This window comes from Juglans microcarpa x Juglans regia, chromosome 1D (assembly GCF_004785595.1).
Source record: "Juglans microcarpa x Juglans regia isolate MS1-56 chromosome 1D, Jm3101_v1.0, whole genome shotgun sequence".
Classification (NCBI taxonomy): Eukaryota; Viridiplantae; Streptophyta; class Magnoliopsida; order Fagales; family Juglandaceae; genus Juglans; species Juglans microcarpa x Juglans regia.
The window spans coordinates 43942369-43957863 of NC_054594.1; the positions used below are offsets into that span (position 1 = coordinate 43942369).

General features: G+C 36.2%; 2 protein-coding genes across 3 annotated transcripts; one reads left to right on the plus strand and one right to left on the minus strand.

The window, feature by feature from the left end:
• Nucleotides 1-2848: 2848 nt before the first annotated feature.
• LOC121262064 (acyl-protein thioesterase 2-like) lies at nt 2849-6872 on the plus strand. The gene is made up of 9 exons (XM_041164497.1): nt 2849-3060; nt 3238-3349; nt 4291-4327; nt 4460-4529; nt 4638-4742; nt 5004-5163; nt 5693-5775; nt 6350-6443; nt 6543-6872. The coding sequence occupies exons 1-9, from the start codon at nt 3027-3029 to the stop codon at nt 6637-6639; spliced, it is 792 nt and encodes a 263-aa protein (XP_041020431.1). The 5' UTR covers nt 2849-3026; the 3' UTR covers nt 6640-6872.
• Nucleotides 6873-7373: 501 nt separating this feature from the next.
• On the minus strand, nt 7374-14111 carry LOC121258139 (protein tesmin/TSO1-like CXC 2). Of its 2 annotated transcripts, none has more exons than XM_041159524.1 (11): nt 13919-14111; nt 12963-13123; nt 12338-12827; nt 12126-12251; nt 10630-11267; nt 10475-10549; nt 10105-10288; nt 9928-10026; nt 9637-9703; nt 7881-8403; nt 7374-7796 (listed from the first exon to the last, which is right to left on the minus strand). In XM_041159524.1, the coding sequence occupies exons 1-10, from the start codon at nt 13988-13990 to the stop codon at nt 7904-7906; spliced, it is 2412 nt and encodes an 803-aa protein (XP_041015458.1). In that variant the 5' UTR covers nt 13991-14111; the 3' UTR covers nt 7374-7796; nt 7881-7903. The 2 variants fall into 2 exon arrangements, with proteins under 2 accessions (XP_041015458.1, XP_041015450.1); XM_041159516.1 differs by having other exon boundaries at nt 7374-7806; nt 13919-14110.
• Between the last annotated feature and the right edge of the window lie 1384 nt (nt 14112-15495).

Genomic DNA, 15495 nt, shown 5'->3' on the forward strand with positions numbered 1-15495 from the left:
GAACTGCCATAATATTGACATAGAAAGGAAAATCGGATGCTACCATTTACCGCAATAACCAATTGTGTGATTAGATTTTCCAGGTGTTTAGTCAACAGGTAAAACATAGATCTTGCTTTTGCTACATTGGCATTGTATGAATTGTATATAAAACCTAGACTGTACGAGTAATGAAATCTACTACTCAACATATATACAAAGTGTCACAGTACACGAACCAGCACTAAATATGAGGTTTACCATGACAACAGTAGTCTACAGTGTAGAGCACACCAAACAGGGCACTAAATCATAAACAGCAGAAATGCAGAGTTGTTGACTACTCTACAGCATAAGGTCACGCCTGAAAGAGCACCAAGCATCCCTGTCCAGCATAAACATAGAGGTATGGCTGCATTATTCCAGCCATCCACAACAAATCTAGCAACATCCACATCATCCAGAAAACAACCAATCAACAAGGACTAGCATATCCACACCAACCACAGCACCTAGAGGGTAGGGGCAGGACATGACATGATTATCATGTCAACAACCATTGAAAAAAAAAATAGAAAAACTAGGATATATACATAATTAGCAAAGATTTCTTCTCATTAATGCCTAGTGCATGAAAACTCCATATAATAAACGGCCAGACCAAATATAGTGCGGTGCATGATGATGGCTTAGAACCAGTTGGCGTCGTGGATGGTGTACAGAGTTCCTTATTCTTGGGTCTGCATATGAAAGTATATCCTGTTGAGGACAGTATATATGCCAAATCCACTTTGATCTGGTTTACACGTTTAGTGACCAGCGTATCTCAATTTGAAATGCAGACAAGACTACCAGCCGTATGCATCTGACATTATGTTCCCCGCTCTAAATTTTAAAGGCTTAGATAATTTAGCTGTGGAAGAAAGTTGCAGGTGTAGTGGACTCTCTCTCTCTCTCTCTCTCTCTCTCTCTCTTCTGTGGCTGGTTTGAGAAATTAGAAATTAGATGATTTCCTAGTTGTGTAAGGAAGGCAGGTAACAGAATTTGAAAAGCTTTGGTTACTTTTAAGTAGAGAAACAAGAACTTCTTGCGGCAAGGCATTTGAAAAATAAAGTTCGGCGCATATTGAAGAAAATCAACTCATTAAAAAAAATAAAGAACTTTGAAAAAGATGCTTCCCAAGATTTTCCTGGTCGGGATTTCGGCTGATTTCATAATTGTTAAAAATCCACAGGTAACCGTGCCGGGAGCATCGAAGATTACTGGGAGATTTTGGTCGTACCAATATAATCTTAAGAAATTTCGGATAGAAAATATATCTATATCATTTTAAAAAAAATAAATAAAATATGAGATTCACATGAAAAAAATTAATTTTTTAATAATAAATTTCACTTTTATTTAAACGATTATATGGCGTTTACGTATTTCATAGTTGTATATAAAATTACTCTTTCAGACCGATTTGAATAGTAAGATGAGATGAAAATTTTTTTTATAAAAATTAAAAGTTAAATAAAATATTTATTAAAATATTTTTTAATATTATTATTATTTAAAAATTTAAAAAAATTATAATAATAAAATAAAATAAAATACTTTCATTATTTAAACTACGTTTAATATATGGTTGCGGTGTCCCATGACTATAAAAAAAAAAACAAAAAGCTTTAATGTTCGGTTTGACTCTTCGAGCAACCAAAGGAAATTAGTGGCAACAAAGAAAAGCAATGATACAAGCAAAGAAGAGGAGGGAAAGAGAGAAAAAGCTCACGTTCTTTTTCTGTCTTTTCCGTACATAAAAAGAATCCAGGTTGGCGTCGTTAAACCTAAAAAAAAAAGAATAAATCTTTTCAATCTCATCACATTCCACATTTTACATTTTTTTTTATTATTTTTTTCTTTTATCAAATATTTATTATATGAATAAAAAATAAAAAATAAAATAATTTAAAATAATTTAAAAAAAATAAACTAAAAAAAATATTAAAAAATTTAAAAATTTAAAAAAAATATAAAGTGTGGAGTATGGTGAAGATTGTGTAGTAAAACTCAAAAGACAGTAATTCTAAATTTTATGATTTTTTAATTATATCATTGATACAAGATATTTTAAGGTTACGTTTGGGTACCAAGAGTACTTCAAGTACTTTCATTATTATTCTTTACTTTATTATTGCTTTTCACCTACTTCTTTTACTATTCATTACTTTTTACCTACTATTCATTATTCTATTATTACTTTTTCATTATTTTTTTATTACTATTCACAAACATTCTCAACACTTCTCAGATAATCTCACTATCCAAACGTAGCGTAAGTAATTTTTCATATATACTAACATTTTTTGAACTAAAAAAATATCTTTTATATGTTATTAAGAGAACAAAATCATATAAAAAATTCCGGAAAATGGAAATGTAATCATATTCCACTTATTCTCATTGAGTTATTGGCCATTTCCATTTTCCAGATATTTTAAGACCAGTTGTTTCTCACAGATAAATTGGGCTCTGGCAACTCTGCTTTCATGTTAATGGGTATCCATCAATCATCAAAATGAATAAAAAATGATTGTGAAAAGATAGTTTCTTTTATAAACCTGGATTATTCTCTCGTTTTCAGTAATATTCTCTCAGTTGTTGGTATTAGCTTTATTATCTTCTGGCCAGTGCCCACAAGCATAGATTCTCTCTATGATGCAAAACCTGAGCTCTCTCTCCCAGTTGGGTGGCTTGGGAATGGATGAATGTGCTCTGCCGCTGCTTGGATTCTCTCTGCTCACAAAAGATTTCCTGCTTTTGTCCTTGCCTTTTTACCTTTCCTTTTCATGGATGCCTATACCTTTTCTGGGTTTCACGGTAGGTGCAAGGCGTGGCTGGAGTGCACAATACACATACACAGCAATGCATACGTGCACGTTTTATTCCACACATTTGGGTATAAATACTCATTAGCATTCTGAGTTTCTCTATAGCAGTACCTCTCCTCCGTCATTTGCTGCTATATGTGGACTGTATTTAGTGCAGATTGCTGAACCGTGAATATGAGCTACAATACGCATTACAACATGGGTTCTGGTTTGTTTCTATTCCTCCTTTCATTGCCTCTTTCATCTCAAGTACTTGCATGTAGTGTGGCCTGCTGTGGGAACTCCTCCATATTCTTCGTGGTTTTCTTTGGTGTGATGGATGTTTGTTCTTTGATTTGAACTCATATGGCTCTTGAGTGGTGACATTATGGTGACATAAATTCAGGTAGTCGAACTGCAAGGACATTTGAGTTTGGAAGGACACATGTAGTGCGCCCCAAAGGAAAACACCAGGCCACTATAGTTTGGCTTCATGGACTCAGTGATAATGGCTCAAGGTGATGTTGCTATTTTTGCCCGCAGTTGTCTTCCATGCTCTTCATCATTGTTGTTGTTTTTCTATGGATTATTGTGGTCATCTCCTGCAAGGACCATCTCCAACTCTTTTAGGATGGATGGAAAGGAAAATTGCATTTCCTTTTTTCTTTTCTTTTTTTTTAAATTTTTTTATATGTGAGGGGGGCTTGATAATTGTGAGGGAGATTTAATACCGGGATGAGAGCAATTGCAGTGCTATCGGTAAGTTCAACATAAAACTAAGTATTTGACAACCTAGCTTGTATCATTGTTTCTATGTACTATTTGATTGGTAGGGAGAGACAGCCAGGTTAGAACTGTCAAAATTTAATTATTGTCTTTGTTTGATTTTTATTTCTGTCTTTCCCTCAAGGGTTGATGCTATTCTTTCCTTCTGTATTTGAGTACATACCCGGTAATGGAAAGATTGGCTTTTTGGTTTCAGAGGCACCAAAAAAAGAAGAGTTCAAGGATGTCAACATCCTGACATGATCTGTAATGTCAAATTCTTTGATGTGGAGTTCCTATAATTTTTTTTTTTTTTCTGGAGATTCCCATGAATAAATCTGATGGGAGAGAGAAGCAGCACCGTGAATCAGTATAATTTGTTTAATTTGTCATTTTCGTAACTTGTGTGATTTTGATGTAAGCTTAACTTGAGAAGCTTTAGTTTGGGAAAGAGTATATGCCATATGCATGAATGGGACCAGTAGTTCACTTGGTTTTTCCCCAGCTGAACAACTAGAGAAGATACTTTACAAAGGATATTCATGCGTCCACACACACACACCCCGCACAGAGGAGATCCATCTGTATGTGTTTTTAGATAAATGAAATAACTTTTCATTGCCCTAATGAGAATGAAAGATCTGTAAGTTGAAGGAAGAATTGCTTTCTCATTCCCAGTTTCATTTGGTTGCAGTGCTTCCCAGCTCTTAGAATCCCTTCCTCTTCCGAATGTAAGGACATTATTTATGAACTTACTAAGCCTGTACATACTCTTTTACATGCATGTATTACTTCCTTCTTATCATAATTAATTTTTCTTCTCCATAAGTATCTTAGGCTCCTGCTAAAATTCTGTGACGCAGATTAAATGGATCTGCCCAACTGCACCCACACGTCCTGTTACATTGCTTGGTGGTTTTCCTTGCACTGCATGTAAGGATCTATCAACTTTGTTTTGGAATTATAAAATCTCAAGTATAAATAGCACAGCATATCTTATCATGTTTTGATCATCGGTATTGCTTATGCCATTTGTCTCAGGGTTTGATGCGGGAGAGCTTTCAGAAGATGGTTCAGATGATTGGGAAGCTTTAGATGCTTCAGCAGCACATATTGCAAACTTGTTGTCAGCAGAGCCAGCTGATGGTACTTTAAAGGCTAAATAACTTTCAAAATAACAACCTCACTATAATAAAAAATAAAAATAAAAATAAAAATAAAAATCTTTATTTTATCATTTTTAATTTGTTATAAAGTTCCACAACCTCTATGAAATTATTTCAGAACCAAGAAAACCAATGTTTCACCTCAATAAAAAAAAAGTTTTTAGACAATGTCTAAACATCAGTCTTGCAATAAACGATCCAGTTATTGACAATTTTATGATCATACTACTTTATTTGACAGTTAAGGTTGGTATTGGAGGCTTCAGTATGGGTGCTGCAACGGCCCTATACTCTGCAACTTGCTATGCTCTCGGGAGATATGGAAACGGTAACCCATATCCTGTCAACCTAAGGGCAATTATTGGACTAAGCGGATGGCTTCCAGGGGAAGGTACAACTTCGTTTGGAACGGAACATTCTTTCTCAGACAAAACCAGATATTCATTCTCTTCTTTATGTTGGAAATGACTAGCACTATACTGTGTAGTAAACCATGCTCCAAGTAGGGGTTTGTCAATTTGAGAAATTATTACAATATAAAAGCATTTGATATTCATGTCATTCCAGCGGTTTCTATATGATTTTCATTTGAACTTCAAGTTCTTTTCATTTTGATGGATCTTATCTAATGATCGTAACATGTGGTATATATGCATCTTAGTAGGCACCCAATTAGCCATACGTTATATGTAGAAGGTGCACAGAGCCAATGATTAAATAACTTTAAGAAAGGCAAGGGGCCGGGTGCATCTTTAAACAAGAGAAGCTGTGCGTGGATGTACGTGATAGAGATGCCAAATGAGAGAAAATAATTTGGGAATTTTCAAACCAATGTCTTGCTTATTTAGTTTGCACAAAGAAAAGTAAAAAGAAAAAAAAATTCTGCTGTGTATTTATTATTGGTGTTCACCCTATCATTTTACAATGCAGGAGCTTAAGAAGCAAAATACAAAGTTCACATGAGGCTGCAAGGCGTGCTGCTGCCTTACCAATTTTACAATGTCATGGGACAGGTACGAGTCTGTCTCTCTATGGGCTGTTGTAGTTTATGCTTCTTGTTTTATGCACTGTTTGATTAAAAATAATATAATCGTCAAAGATTTGGGTCTTAATGGGAGAACTTTAATCCACAGAAAGAGATGACAAGTCTTTCCATCTTACCGTGACTTTTGATTTCTCCTTTCCCTTTAACTACTGTAGTCATAGGAAGCTCTCATCTAGAAATTTATATGCGTTTGGGCTGGTGTATATGTGCATGTGAAACAAAATCAATCATCCTAAAGCTCAATCTAAAATTCCATTATCTGTATCACATTTGTTTATCGGATGTTGTGATGTGTAGCAGGCTAGCAGCTAACAATAATAAGTTGGTGACATTACCTGTTAGGTAGAAAGAAGTAGTTTATTCCAGTCTTGATGCATTTCCAAATTCCAGATATCAGTTATAGAACTTCTGTTTCTCGAGACTGTCATTCCAAGCTTAGGTTACCCCTTGTAGTCAGGCTTCTCGATGGCAATATAATCTGTTCTGCACACAAAATAATTAGGTAGTTAAGTGAACTAATTTGACTATGTATCTTCTTGTAGGCGATGATGCTGTCCTCTATAAATACGGGGAAAAATCAGCCCAATCCTTAAGTTCAGCAGGATTTCACCACCTTGCATTCAAATCCTATGAGGGGTAAACTATTGACTTTGTTTCCATTAGTGAGATATGGACTCACAATTACAAGATGAAATTGGAAAGAAGCATCTCTTAGCTCTTGGTTTGGCTTTGCAGGCTTGGTCATTACACAGTACCTGCAGAGATGGACGAAATCTGCCATTGGCTGACCCCAAAACTGGCGCTCGAAGGGACTCGCTCGATGCGGAACTAGTAGTTGGAGCTAGTGATCAGTATGAGGAATAAAATTTTGAAAGGAGAACAGGTTTTGAGTGCACTGTGTACGAGTACTAGGTAGTACAACATAGTATTATGGAGCATGGGGTATATTGGTATAGTTAAGATAAATAATATTTCTCATTCCTTAGCCTCTTCTCTTGTCCTAAATGAAAAAGTTTGGATGTACCTCGCTATTTTCATTCTAGTTTATTTTGCTTTTCATATCAAGCAATTCTCTTTTGTATGCACATATTAAGCAAACCAGGCTAATTACCAAATAATGATTCATTCAGCAGTAATGCCGAAACTGCACCTAAATCTCATACAGATGACAAAACGTGACGAACAGAAGCCTACCAATTTGTTTGACTCCAATGCTGATGCTTCTCCGCCGAAGCTCAAACTTCAAGTCATGCAGGAAGCTAAGTACTTGGATTTTAAATTTTAATGAATGATTTGAACTGACTAACCATCTTTATGTAGTTATCCGTGAGGATTTTGAACTGAGAAAAATGGTCCTTGACGTGCATCGTATTAATAATATTGATGTGAACTAATTTCACGTTGTTGACTTTTATTTCTTGTATTGCACAAACTAGAGTATACATATAATACTTGTTGTAAAACCCATTACAGTTATTAAGGAAAATCGAAGTACCATTTTTTTTTTTTTTTTTTTGCCAGTTGATATGGAAAGCTTTAGCATCAATGGTGTGTTAAATGTGTTACTAAGCAAGCTTGCAAATATAATATTTCTTTATCGTTTTGTGTTTTCAAATAGGCACTCTTTCAGTTTGGTTGCCAACACATGCTTTGCAGCTCTAACTAATTTCTTAACATAACCAGAAAATCTAACAATGCTTTAGAGCTCTAAAGCATGATCAAAATTTGATTTCCAAACAATATAACAACCTTTTACCAATAAACCAAAACTCTACAGACAAAAACTATACTCACAGAAATACCTGCGCCTAAATCTAACAAAGATAGTAATTACACGTGCCTCTATACCATAGACGACCTTAGAAAGAGTAGACTAAAAAGGCTAAGAATAAGCACCGCCATTGGAATGCAGTTTCCTAGATTTCTTAGCAATTAAAAGCCCGTCTTCAGATCTGCTTATGAAGTAGAAAGCAGGTTACTTCCCGATGCCTGCAAAATACTGTAAACAGGCTACAGATTATAGAGTGCTTTGTCAATTGCATTACCAAGTCAACAAAATATTGATAGACTTACCCAACTCCATGGATTCATTCAAATCAGCGATTAGCAGCACTCTCTGTTTGATCATTTTTTAGCTTGCTTGACACCGTCTTGTATGGGGTAAGAGGAGGGAAAGAAGGCACAGCCTGCAAAATGAATTTGCGGCCACACCTCAAGCCCCGTGGAGAGCTTGAACTTTGACCCTCTGCCCTGTGAGTGTTAGTAGTGTCCTTCAGTATCTCACGCATATCGTTGTCCTCCATGTTACAGAATGCAGAGTCAGAAGTGAGCTCATGGGGGCCATTGCCCCCACATAACTTTGGCGTAAGAGTAACAGGGGAGTAGCGCCAATGTAGGGAAGCAGCTGATGACTGAATGTTACTTGCCAATTGCAATTGGGCTTGTGAAACTTCTGAGCAAGGATCAAGATTACGCATATCAGCAAGTCCTTCCCATGATGTTGGCGAGAATTGCTTGCTACTCCCACTCTTTTCACTTTCCGCAATTTGCAGCTTCTCATGAGACAGATTATCACATCTCTCAGCTCTCCTGTAGTCTGTTTTTGCCATTCAATTGCAATGGAAGGGTTAGTCATTTGTAACCATGGAAAAAAGATAATGACCAGTAATATCCAACATATTAAAGCAAAGCCCTTGAGAAATACTTCCATGCATCCACGACAGAGGTTAGTGCCAACCAACCAAATGTATTGTTTCCAATTTGCTTGTCAATGAAAATGCAAATTTTTGATAGATTGACAGAGATTGAACTAGTGCAGATGATTTTCACTTATCACAAAAGTGGGATATCATATTGTATACATGTATTTAAAAAAATAAAAGGTCAATTATAAACTAAGTCAACTAACTTATTAGCTGCTCACAGTACGGATACCAAGAGACAATTGACTAATTGCTACTATCATCCTAGGCATTTTGGGCGACAGATCTACTAAGTCTTTGATTCCAATCAGGTAAGAGGGATCTTGAACTAAGAAATAGAATCTAGAAGCTAAAAAAGGGAATGCTCGAATACAGTTCCTCTTCTCACACGGTTTATCATTTCCTTTGCTAAGAGTATTAAATTTCAACTTCAGCTCTTACTCTTGGAATGAGTGGATGATCCAACCTTTTTCCAATGTCATATACAAAAACTTGAAGAATTTTAACCACACTGGGTGGCCACCATATATCTTATGTAAAACAACGCCATTTCACTTAAGTGAAACGGCGTCATTTTACACAATACACCAAACGGCATCATTTAGATCTAGGGTTTAATAATCCCTCCCCTCCCCTTCTCCTTCACGCCGCTCGGCCTATCCCTCATCTCTCCAAGATCTCTCATCTTGGGCCTGTCCCTCATCCCTCCAAGCTCTTTGTCGTTCACGGTTCACCTATCTCGTTCTCCTCTCTGTTGAGAATTTCAAGTTGATTTGTTGTGAATTTTTGAATTTATTGTGAATTTTGGTTGATTTGTTTTAAATTTGTGAATTTGGGGATGGGTTAGCAACCAACGGACCGACCGTCGAATCAATCGGTACCAACCGCTGAACCAATATGTACCGACTGTAAGATTCCGGCCGATTCTCTCTCTCCCTATCGGCCGGTTTCGTTCGGCACCACCCTCTTAAAAAACTATTGGTGCAGTTTCGGTCTTGAACGAAACTGCACCAATAGGGTCAGTTTTCAGCCCTAAACGATACTGCATTTGTGATGGAAAAACATGCTATTATATAACTCAGTTTACTAGAAGAAGCTAAAGAAAAGAGATTGGACGAAAAACTGACCTGACTTTATTCCAAAAGAGTTTTGACAACCGTCACATCGGCATCCATCAGAACATCCCACTTTAGCCTTGAAATAAAGCAAAATGTGTCCAATGAGAATTAAGGAAAAGAATGCAAATTTATACCTTGGTCCTAACCCAACTCCCTTATTCTGACACTTAACTCATTGATTAATATTTCATCAAACAAAAAACGACGACAATCAGCATGATATAAATTTCAGGAATGTCAGGGCAAGCGATTGTTATTTTGCCATAGAAAAAAACTTCAAGTAAACCATGTAAAATGAACCTGATAGCATTCGCAATATTTTTTGAGACATTTGGACTTCTTGCAATTGCATCCTCTTTTGTGCCGGGCTGAAGATGGAGTAGTCCAGTTCCCTTCTTCCTGCAGTGTATTTTTGCTCAAAATATGTTTAATTGAATCACATTAAGGAACAAAATAGAAAGTTGAACAAGTGTATACCATAACATTTGCTGGAGACTCAGTGGTTTGCTTAACAATCTTTGGAGCAAATGCAAGAGGATTACGAGACTCAATTTGCTCCCGTGTATCAAGAACCAAGTCCTCATATTCAGGTTTGTTAAAGCAGGTTTCGCATGCACAAGAACCCACACAATAAATTCCAGCTGCAAAGCACTCACAATAACTGCCAATGACAGAGTATGGCTGAATCAAATTGCAACAGCAAATATGGTCTCAATGTGCCATTTTCAAATACATTTACTGTCAGCAAAACGTATAAAAGAACATATAACTGCATTCACAAAAACACGTCCACTGGAAAGTAGAATTTCACAACAAACACAAGATGAATGCCCCCTCATTCACTTACAGTTTCAAACATTTGGACCTCTTACAATTGCAACGTTTGCAGTCGCCACTCTCACTTTTGTTTGCAGTGCTCTTCCTGGATGCATCCCAAAAACTCAAGTTAGCTAATTGTAAAAAATTAGCGATTCATAAACTATATAATGAAAGCATGCTGACCTTTTCCTTTTAGGGCTCATTTGGTTTAACTCATCAATACTGTCAGCATTTTGTTGAGCGGAAATTCTCCCCTCACATGGAGCCACCTGCAGCTCAATTTGTGTTAAAGGAGAATCACATGGGGGATTCAGACTGTTAATAGGGTAGGAGGTAGAACTGGCTGCCACTCCAGCTTGACTTTCCTGCTGATCTAAATCAGCATGTGAAAACATTGTCCCAGCTATGGCTGAATTTGAGATATTATTTGGGTCCTTTACTAAATCATTGCTCCACTCAGGCACTAGCTTATCTTGTGAACTAAGGTTTAAGTTCTTACTTGTAAACACATCCGAGCCTGAAAGCATAGATCTGCCAATGCTATTAACATGCAAACCAATACCAGTTGGAAGGGGAGACAGTATTTCAGAGTTTCCAATATTTTGAGTGGATCTAGCCACTTTAAGGGGGCAGCAAGATGCCTGGGAAGTTATGGACAGAGGATAGCCAGCTGCATCCCAACTGCTAGAGATTGGCGCCAGACTCTTCAAGTTTGTTATGCTAGCCTTTGGATTGGCAGTATTTCCAGTAGCTATACTCTTGCAGGCTAATGTGGCTTCAAAATGAAGATGTCTACGTGTACCACGACAATTGTTGGTGCCCTACATTTTGATATAGAGATTAGTCTACTGCATGAAAATATTGAAAGAAATGAAACATATAGACTACATTTCAGCTGTGCTAAACTTCTCTCAAAATATAATGACTATTATATTAAAAGGATGTTTCCAACAATACTTGCCATTATTTCATAGTTAACTTCAGACATACACAATAAAAGAATTATCAACAAGCAGCAATGCAAAGTAGAAATACTACCAATTATTGTTTACAGTTCACATTTTTATAATGCAGCGCTTTTTGTAAGTCTGTCAAAACAGATTAGTTGTACATCTTAATCAATATACTTTAAAAGAGCAAAAGAAGCATATAGCAAGAAATGCAAAGATGCATATGAGCTCAAGACGGGAAACCCAAACCTATTCATGCATAGCTCATTGTCACACTTTGTTGTTTAAAAAACATTGATTTTCAAAAACTTAGTACATGTGCAAGTGGGCAGATTTAAATATTGGGAACTGCCACTTAGGTAGGACTACTCAACCATCCATGCACCACGTGTTAGTCTTTGATTGGCTAATGTGGATATCGATGCCACGTGTCAGCAAATCAGGGACTGACATGTGACTTGCCATTTATTTTCTAATGGAAAATTGACAGAGGTACCTATTGGAGAGTATCTTGAAGTTCAGTGTCAGTTTTGCAAAAACTGAAAAGTTGAAAACTGAGGCCTCGAATTGCGAAAAGTGGAAACTCAGGTACTGATTTTGCAACTAATCCATAAAACTATGATTGGGGAGGTGTGAAATGCATCAGTTATATGTGCGCCAGATTTTAAAGTTTGAGTCGTAGAAGTAGAAACTGAAGAAAACAATAATTATAGCATGCTTAGTTTGTACCTTAACAAATTCTTTCGGTAATGTTCTTGAACCATCATCAACATCTTCACAGGCTTCATTAATCTGCAAAGGTTCATCAAGTGATTGACAGGCACCATCCCCTTCATCCTGCTGTACACCTTCAATCTGCAAATTTAACATTTAGGTTAAATATAAAAAAAACATAACTTTGCTCTTCAAATAAAAATATAGAGACCCACGCCGACAATTACCTGAGCTGCATGTCTTTCACAATGTTGCACTCCCGAAATAGGATTGAGCTTCATATCAGCATCAACAATGTCCTTGGCTTTTTCTGAGGTAAATCCTTTTAGGAAGGCATCAAACCTTTCATCATTCCTCAGATCAACTGCACTTTCAACCAATTTAAGAGGACTTACATTCAGATTCTTTTCAGCTGGATCACATGATGTAAGAGCTCCGTCCTCTCTATTACTATCAACAGCATCATCAACCTTTTTTATGGTTCCTTTCAGACCAGCATAACCACTCTGTAACAACTCAGGCACTTCACCAGCTGATTGCAAGCCTAAATGGGTTGAATTTGTAGAGTCCACCTCCATAGGATCTAGCAGATATTCGTCGATACACCCTGCAGAACTGCATAGCTGGCCTTCCTTCTCAAAGCTAGGAATGTGCACAACATTCAACTGGGTATTAAAATTTTCATGAACAATCGAATCTGTTGCAGCTACATTGTCTCTGTTGACATGAAGAAATAACAATTGATAGAAAGAGGTCAGCATGCTTGACCACGGAATGGAAAAAAGATAATGCATACAACCCCAAGTGCCTGTCAAAAAGAAATAAGAGCATTATGGAATCAAAGCAACTCACCTTTCCAGAAAACTGGTATCACGCTGCAGATCTATACGAGGTGATGTAAACACGGGTGGTGGGGTTGGCAAATTGGTTTCCGAAAATCTTTGTGTATAACGTTCTGTCTTAACCGACTTTATTGGGGAAAGATTGCAAAGGTAATTGAAGAAAGGTGACTCCTACGGTTGAAATAAGAGAAAATAGACAAGTGAACACTTGATGCAACATGTCACGGATAATAATAATTAAAAAAAAAAAAAACCAACAGATCACACAGGTGGAGTAGACCACTACCAAAGCAACTCCAAAACATACTTTTTCTAGCAATAAAACGAAGTATCCTAACCTTTTTTTTAATGCATCCATATTCCATTAAAATGATATACCAAACATGGACAAGCCAAACGGATGTATCCGATTCAGTTTGTGGGGTGCTTGTTTTTCCCAAAAAACGCAATACCTCGATTCATACGTGCCTTTTGCCATTGTTAAAAACTAGAAATAGGAATAAATAGATAAATCTTCAAGCCTTATATAAATCGTCAAGTCCTGGTGCTAAATAACTTTAAACCTTTGAAAAAGTATCATAATCAATTCCCCAAAATAAAGCAAATGCAAAGTTTGATAGTTAAGAAAGTAAACGTCTGGAATCCATCATCATTCATGCCCACGAACGAATTCTTCCATTAAAAAGTATCCGAAGGGACCATCGAATTCGCTACAGTTGAACCCCCCCCCCCCCCCCGGGCCGCGGGGTGCGAGGCCCAAAAACGGAGAAAGAACTTGAACAAACAAAAAAAGAATCGAAATTTATGCGATTTCATTTTCCTACATTTTCTTACAAATCAAACAGTTTGTAAAGACGGCCGAGCACTACACTAAAGTTGGGAAACATAAGCGATCTGACCCATTCGACAATCTATCAAAACGACAACCATGGAATGCAAAATCAGAGTACGAAACCAGAGGCTTACTTGCACTGGCGGAGAATCTGAGGAAATCGGAGATGACGAGGCGGCGACCGGATTGCCCTCAGGAGAATCCATGTTCCACTTCTAAATCCCTCTACTTTTTCTCCACCGCATTTGGCTCTGCGGAGCGAGAACGTAAATAGGTTTCAAACCTTAACGGAGCGGGAAAGCGACCTACTTACGTTGTAAGTTGTTACGCTTCAAATCACCGCCACGTGACTCCTCTCTCATTTTTGTTTTTTGGTCTCTCTTTTCATGGGCCGAAAATGGGTCCTGTTTTTGGAGATTGGTTCCGAGTCCCACTCCCCCCTAAACTCGACAACCAAGCAGATAATTTCCTACTGAGAAAGAGTCGTACCTCATTTGGAAAGTGTTTTCGAAAGAAGTCCTCCTCGTATTTTGGATCCTTAGATAGTGTTTTGGATGTGCATTCGTCCAGTAGGTGGCAAAAATTTGTTACTTTTAGGGATAAGAGAGAGAAAAATAAAATTTATTCTCGACAAATGATCCTATGTTTTTCATTTTGAACTTTAAATTACCGTACGTTTTAACTTGTCTCCTAAACTAACATTGGTAGGGGTGTAACCGATCCAGTCTAGTTTAGTTTTAAATAAAATTTATGACCGAATCGGTATGTACCAGTTTTGTATCTTTTAAAGCTAACTACGTACCGGTTACCCTCCTAAACCGGTACTTTCAGTTTTATCGGTTTCTGGTCCGGTCCGGTCCTGTTTTCTAATTTTTTTAAAATATAAGTTTCACAATTTGTCATTAAAAATTTGTTTAAAAAAAACTGATTTAAAAAAATATGTTTTATACTTTTATTAATATATTAGACTATATAATAGTATTAATATTAAATTATTGGTATGGTTATAAGTTATATATTAGTATTAGTTATAAACCATATATTTAATATTAGTATTAGTTATAACCTTTTAGTAAAAACTTGTAGTATTAATTATAAGTATAACTATAGTTATTAGTCTATATTAGACTATTTGTATTAGTTATAAACTTTTAGTGATTTAGTATTAACATTTTATGCAATAATTTATAAATTATAATAATAAATTATTTCATATATGAATATATATATTATATATAAAAATTTCACATAAAAATTTATAATTACACATAATATATAAAACTTATATATATTAATATATATATATATAATTTTGTATAAAACTTATATATACAATAAATCAAATATTATTTTTTATATATATTTTTTATCAACCGGTCCAGTCTTATCCGGTTTGAAAAATCTTAAAACCGGAACTAGTCGGTTTTCACATTATAAGAACCGGTCCTGAGACCGATTCAAAACCAGTAAAACCGATCCGATCTGAACTAATTTTTCAGTTTGAATTTACACCCCTAAACATTTGAGAGTTTTGATTTTTGTTAAGAATCCTGGTGGGACATAAATAGATCCCCTAAAAGAATCCCACGAATTAACGTGTCACCACATTAGTTAATTTTTTCCTCCTATCAGCTTTCGTTCTTTTCTACCTTCCTAGTCTATCCCAAAACCTAACTCCTACGTTTTTGGTGTTTTCCACTTTCTCATCCCG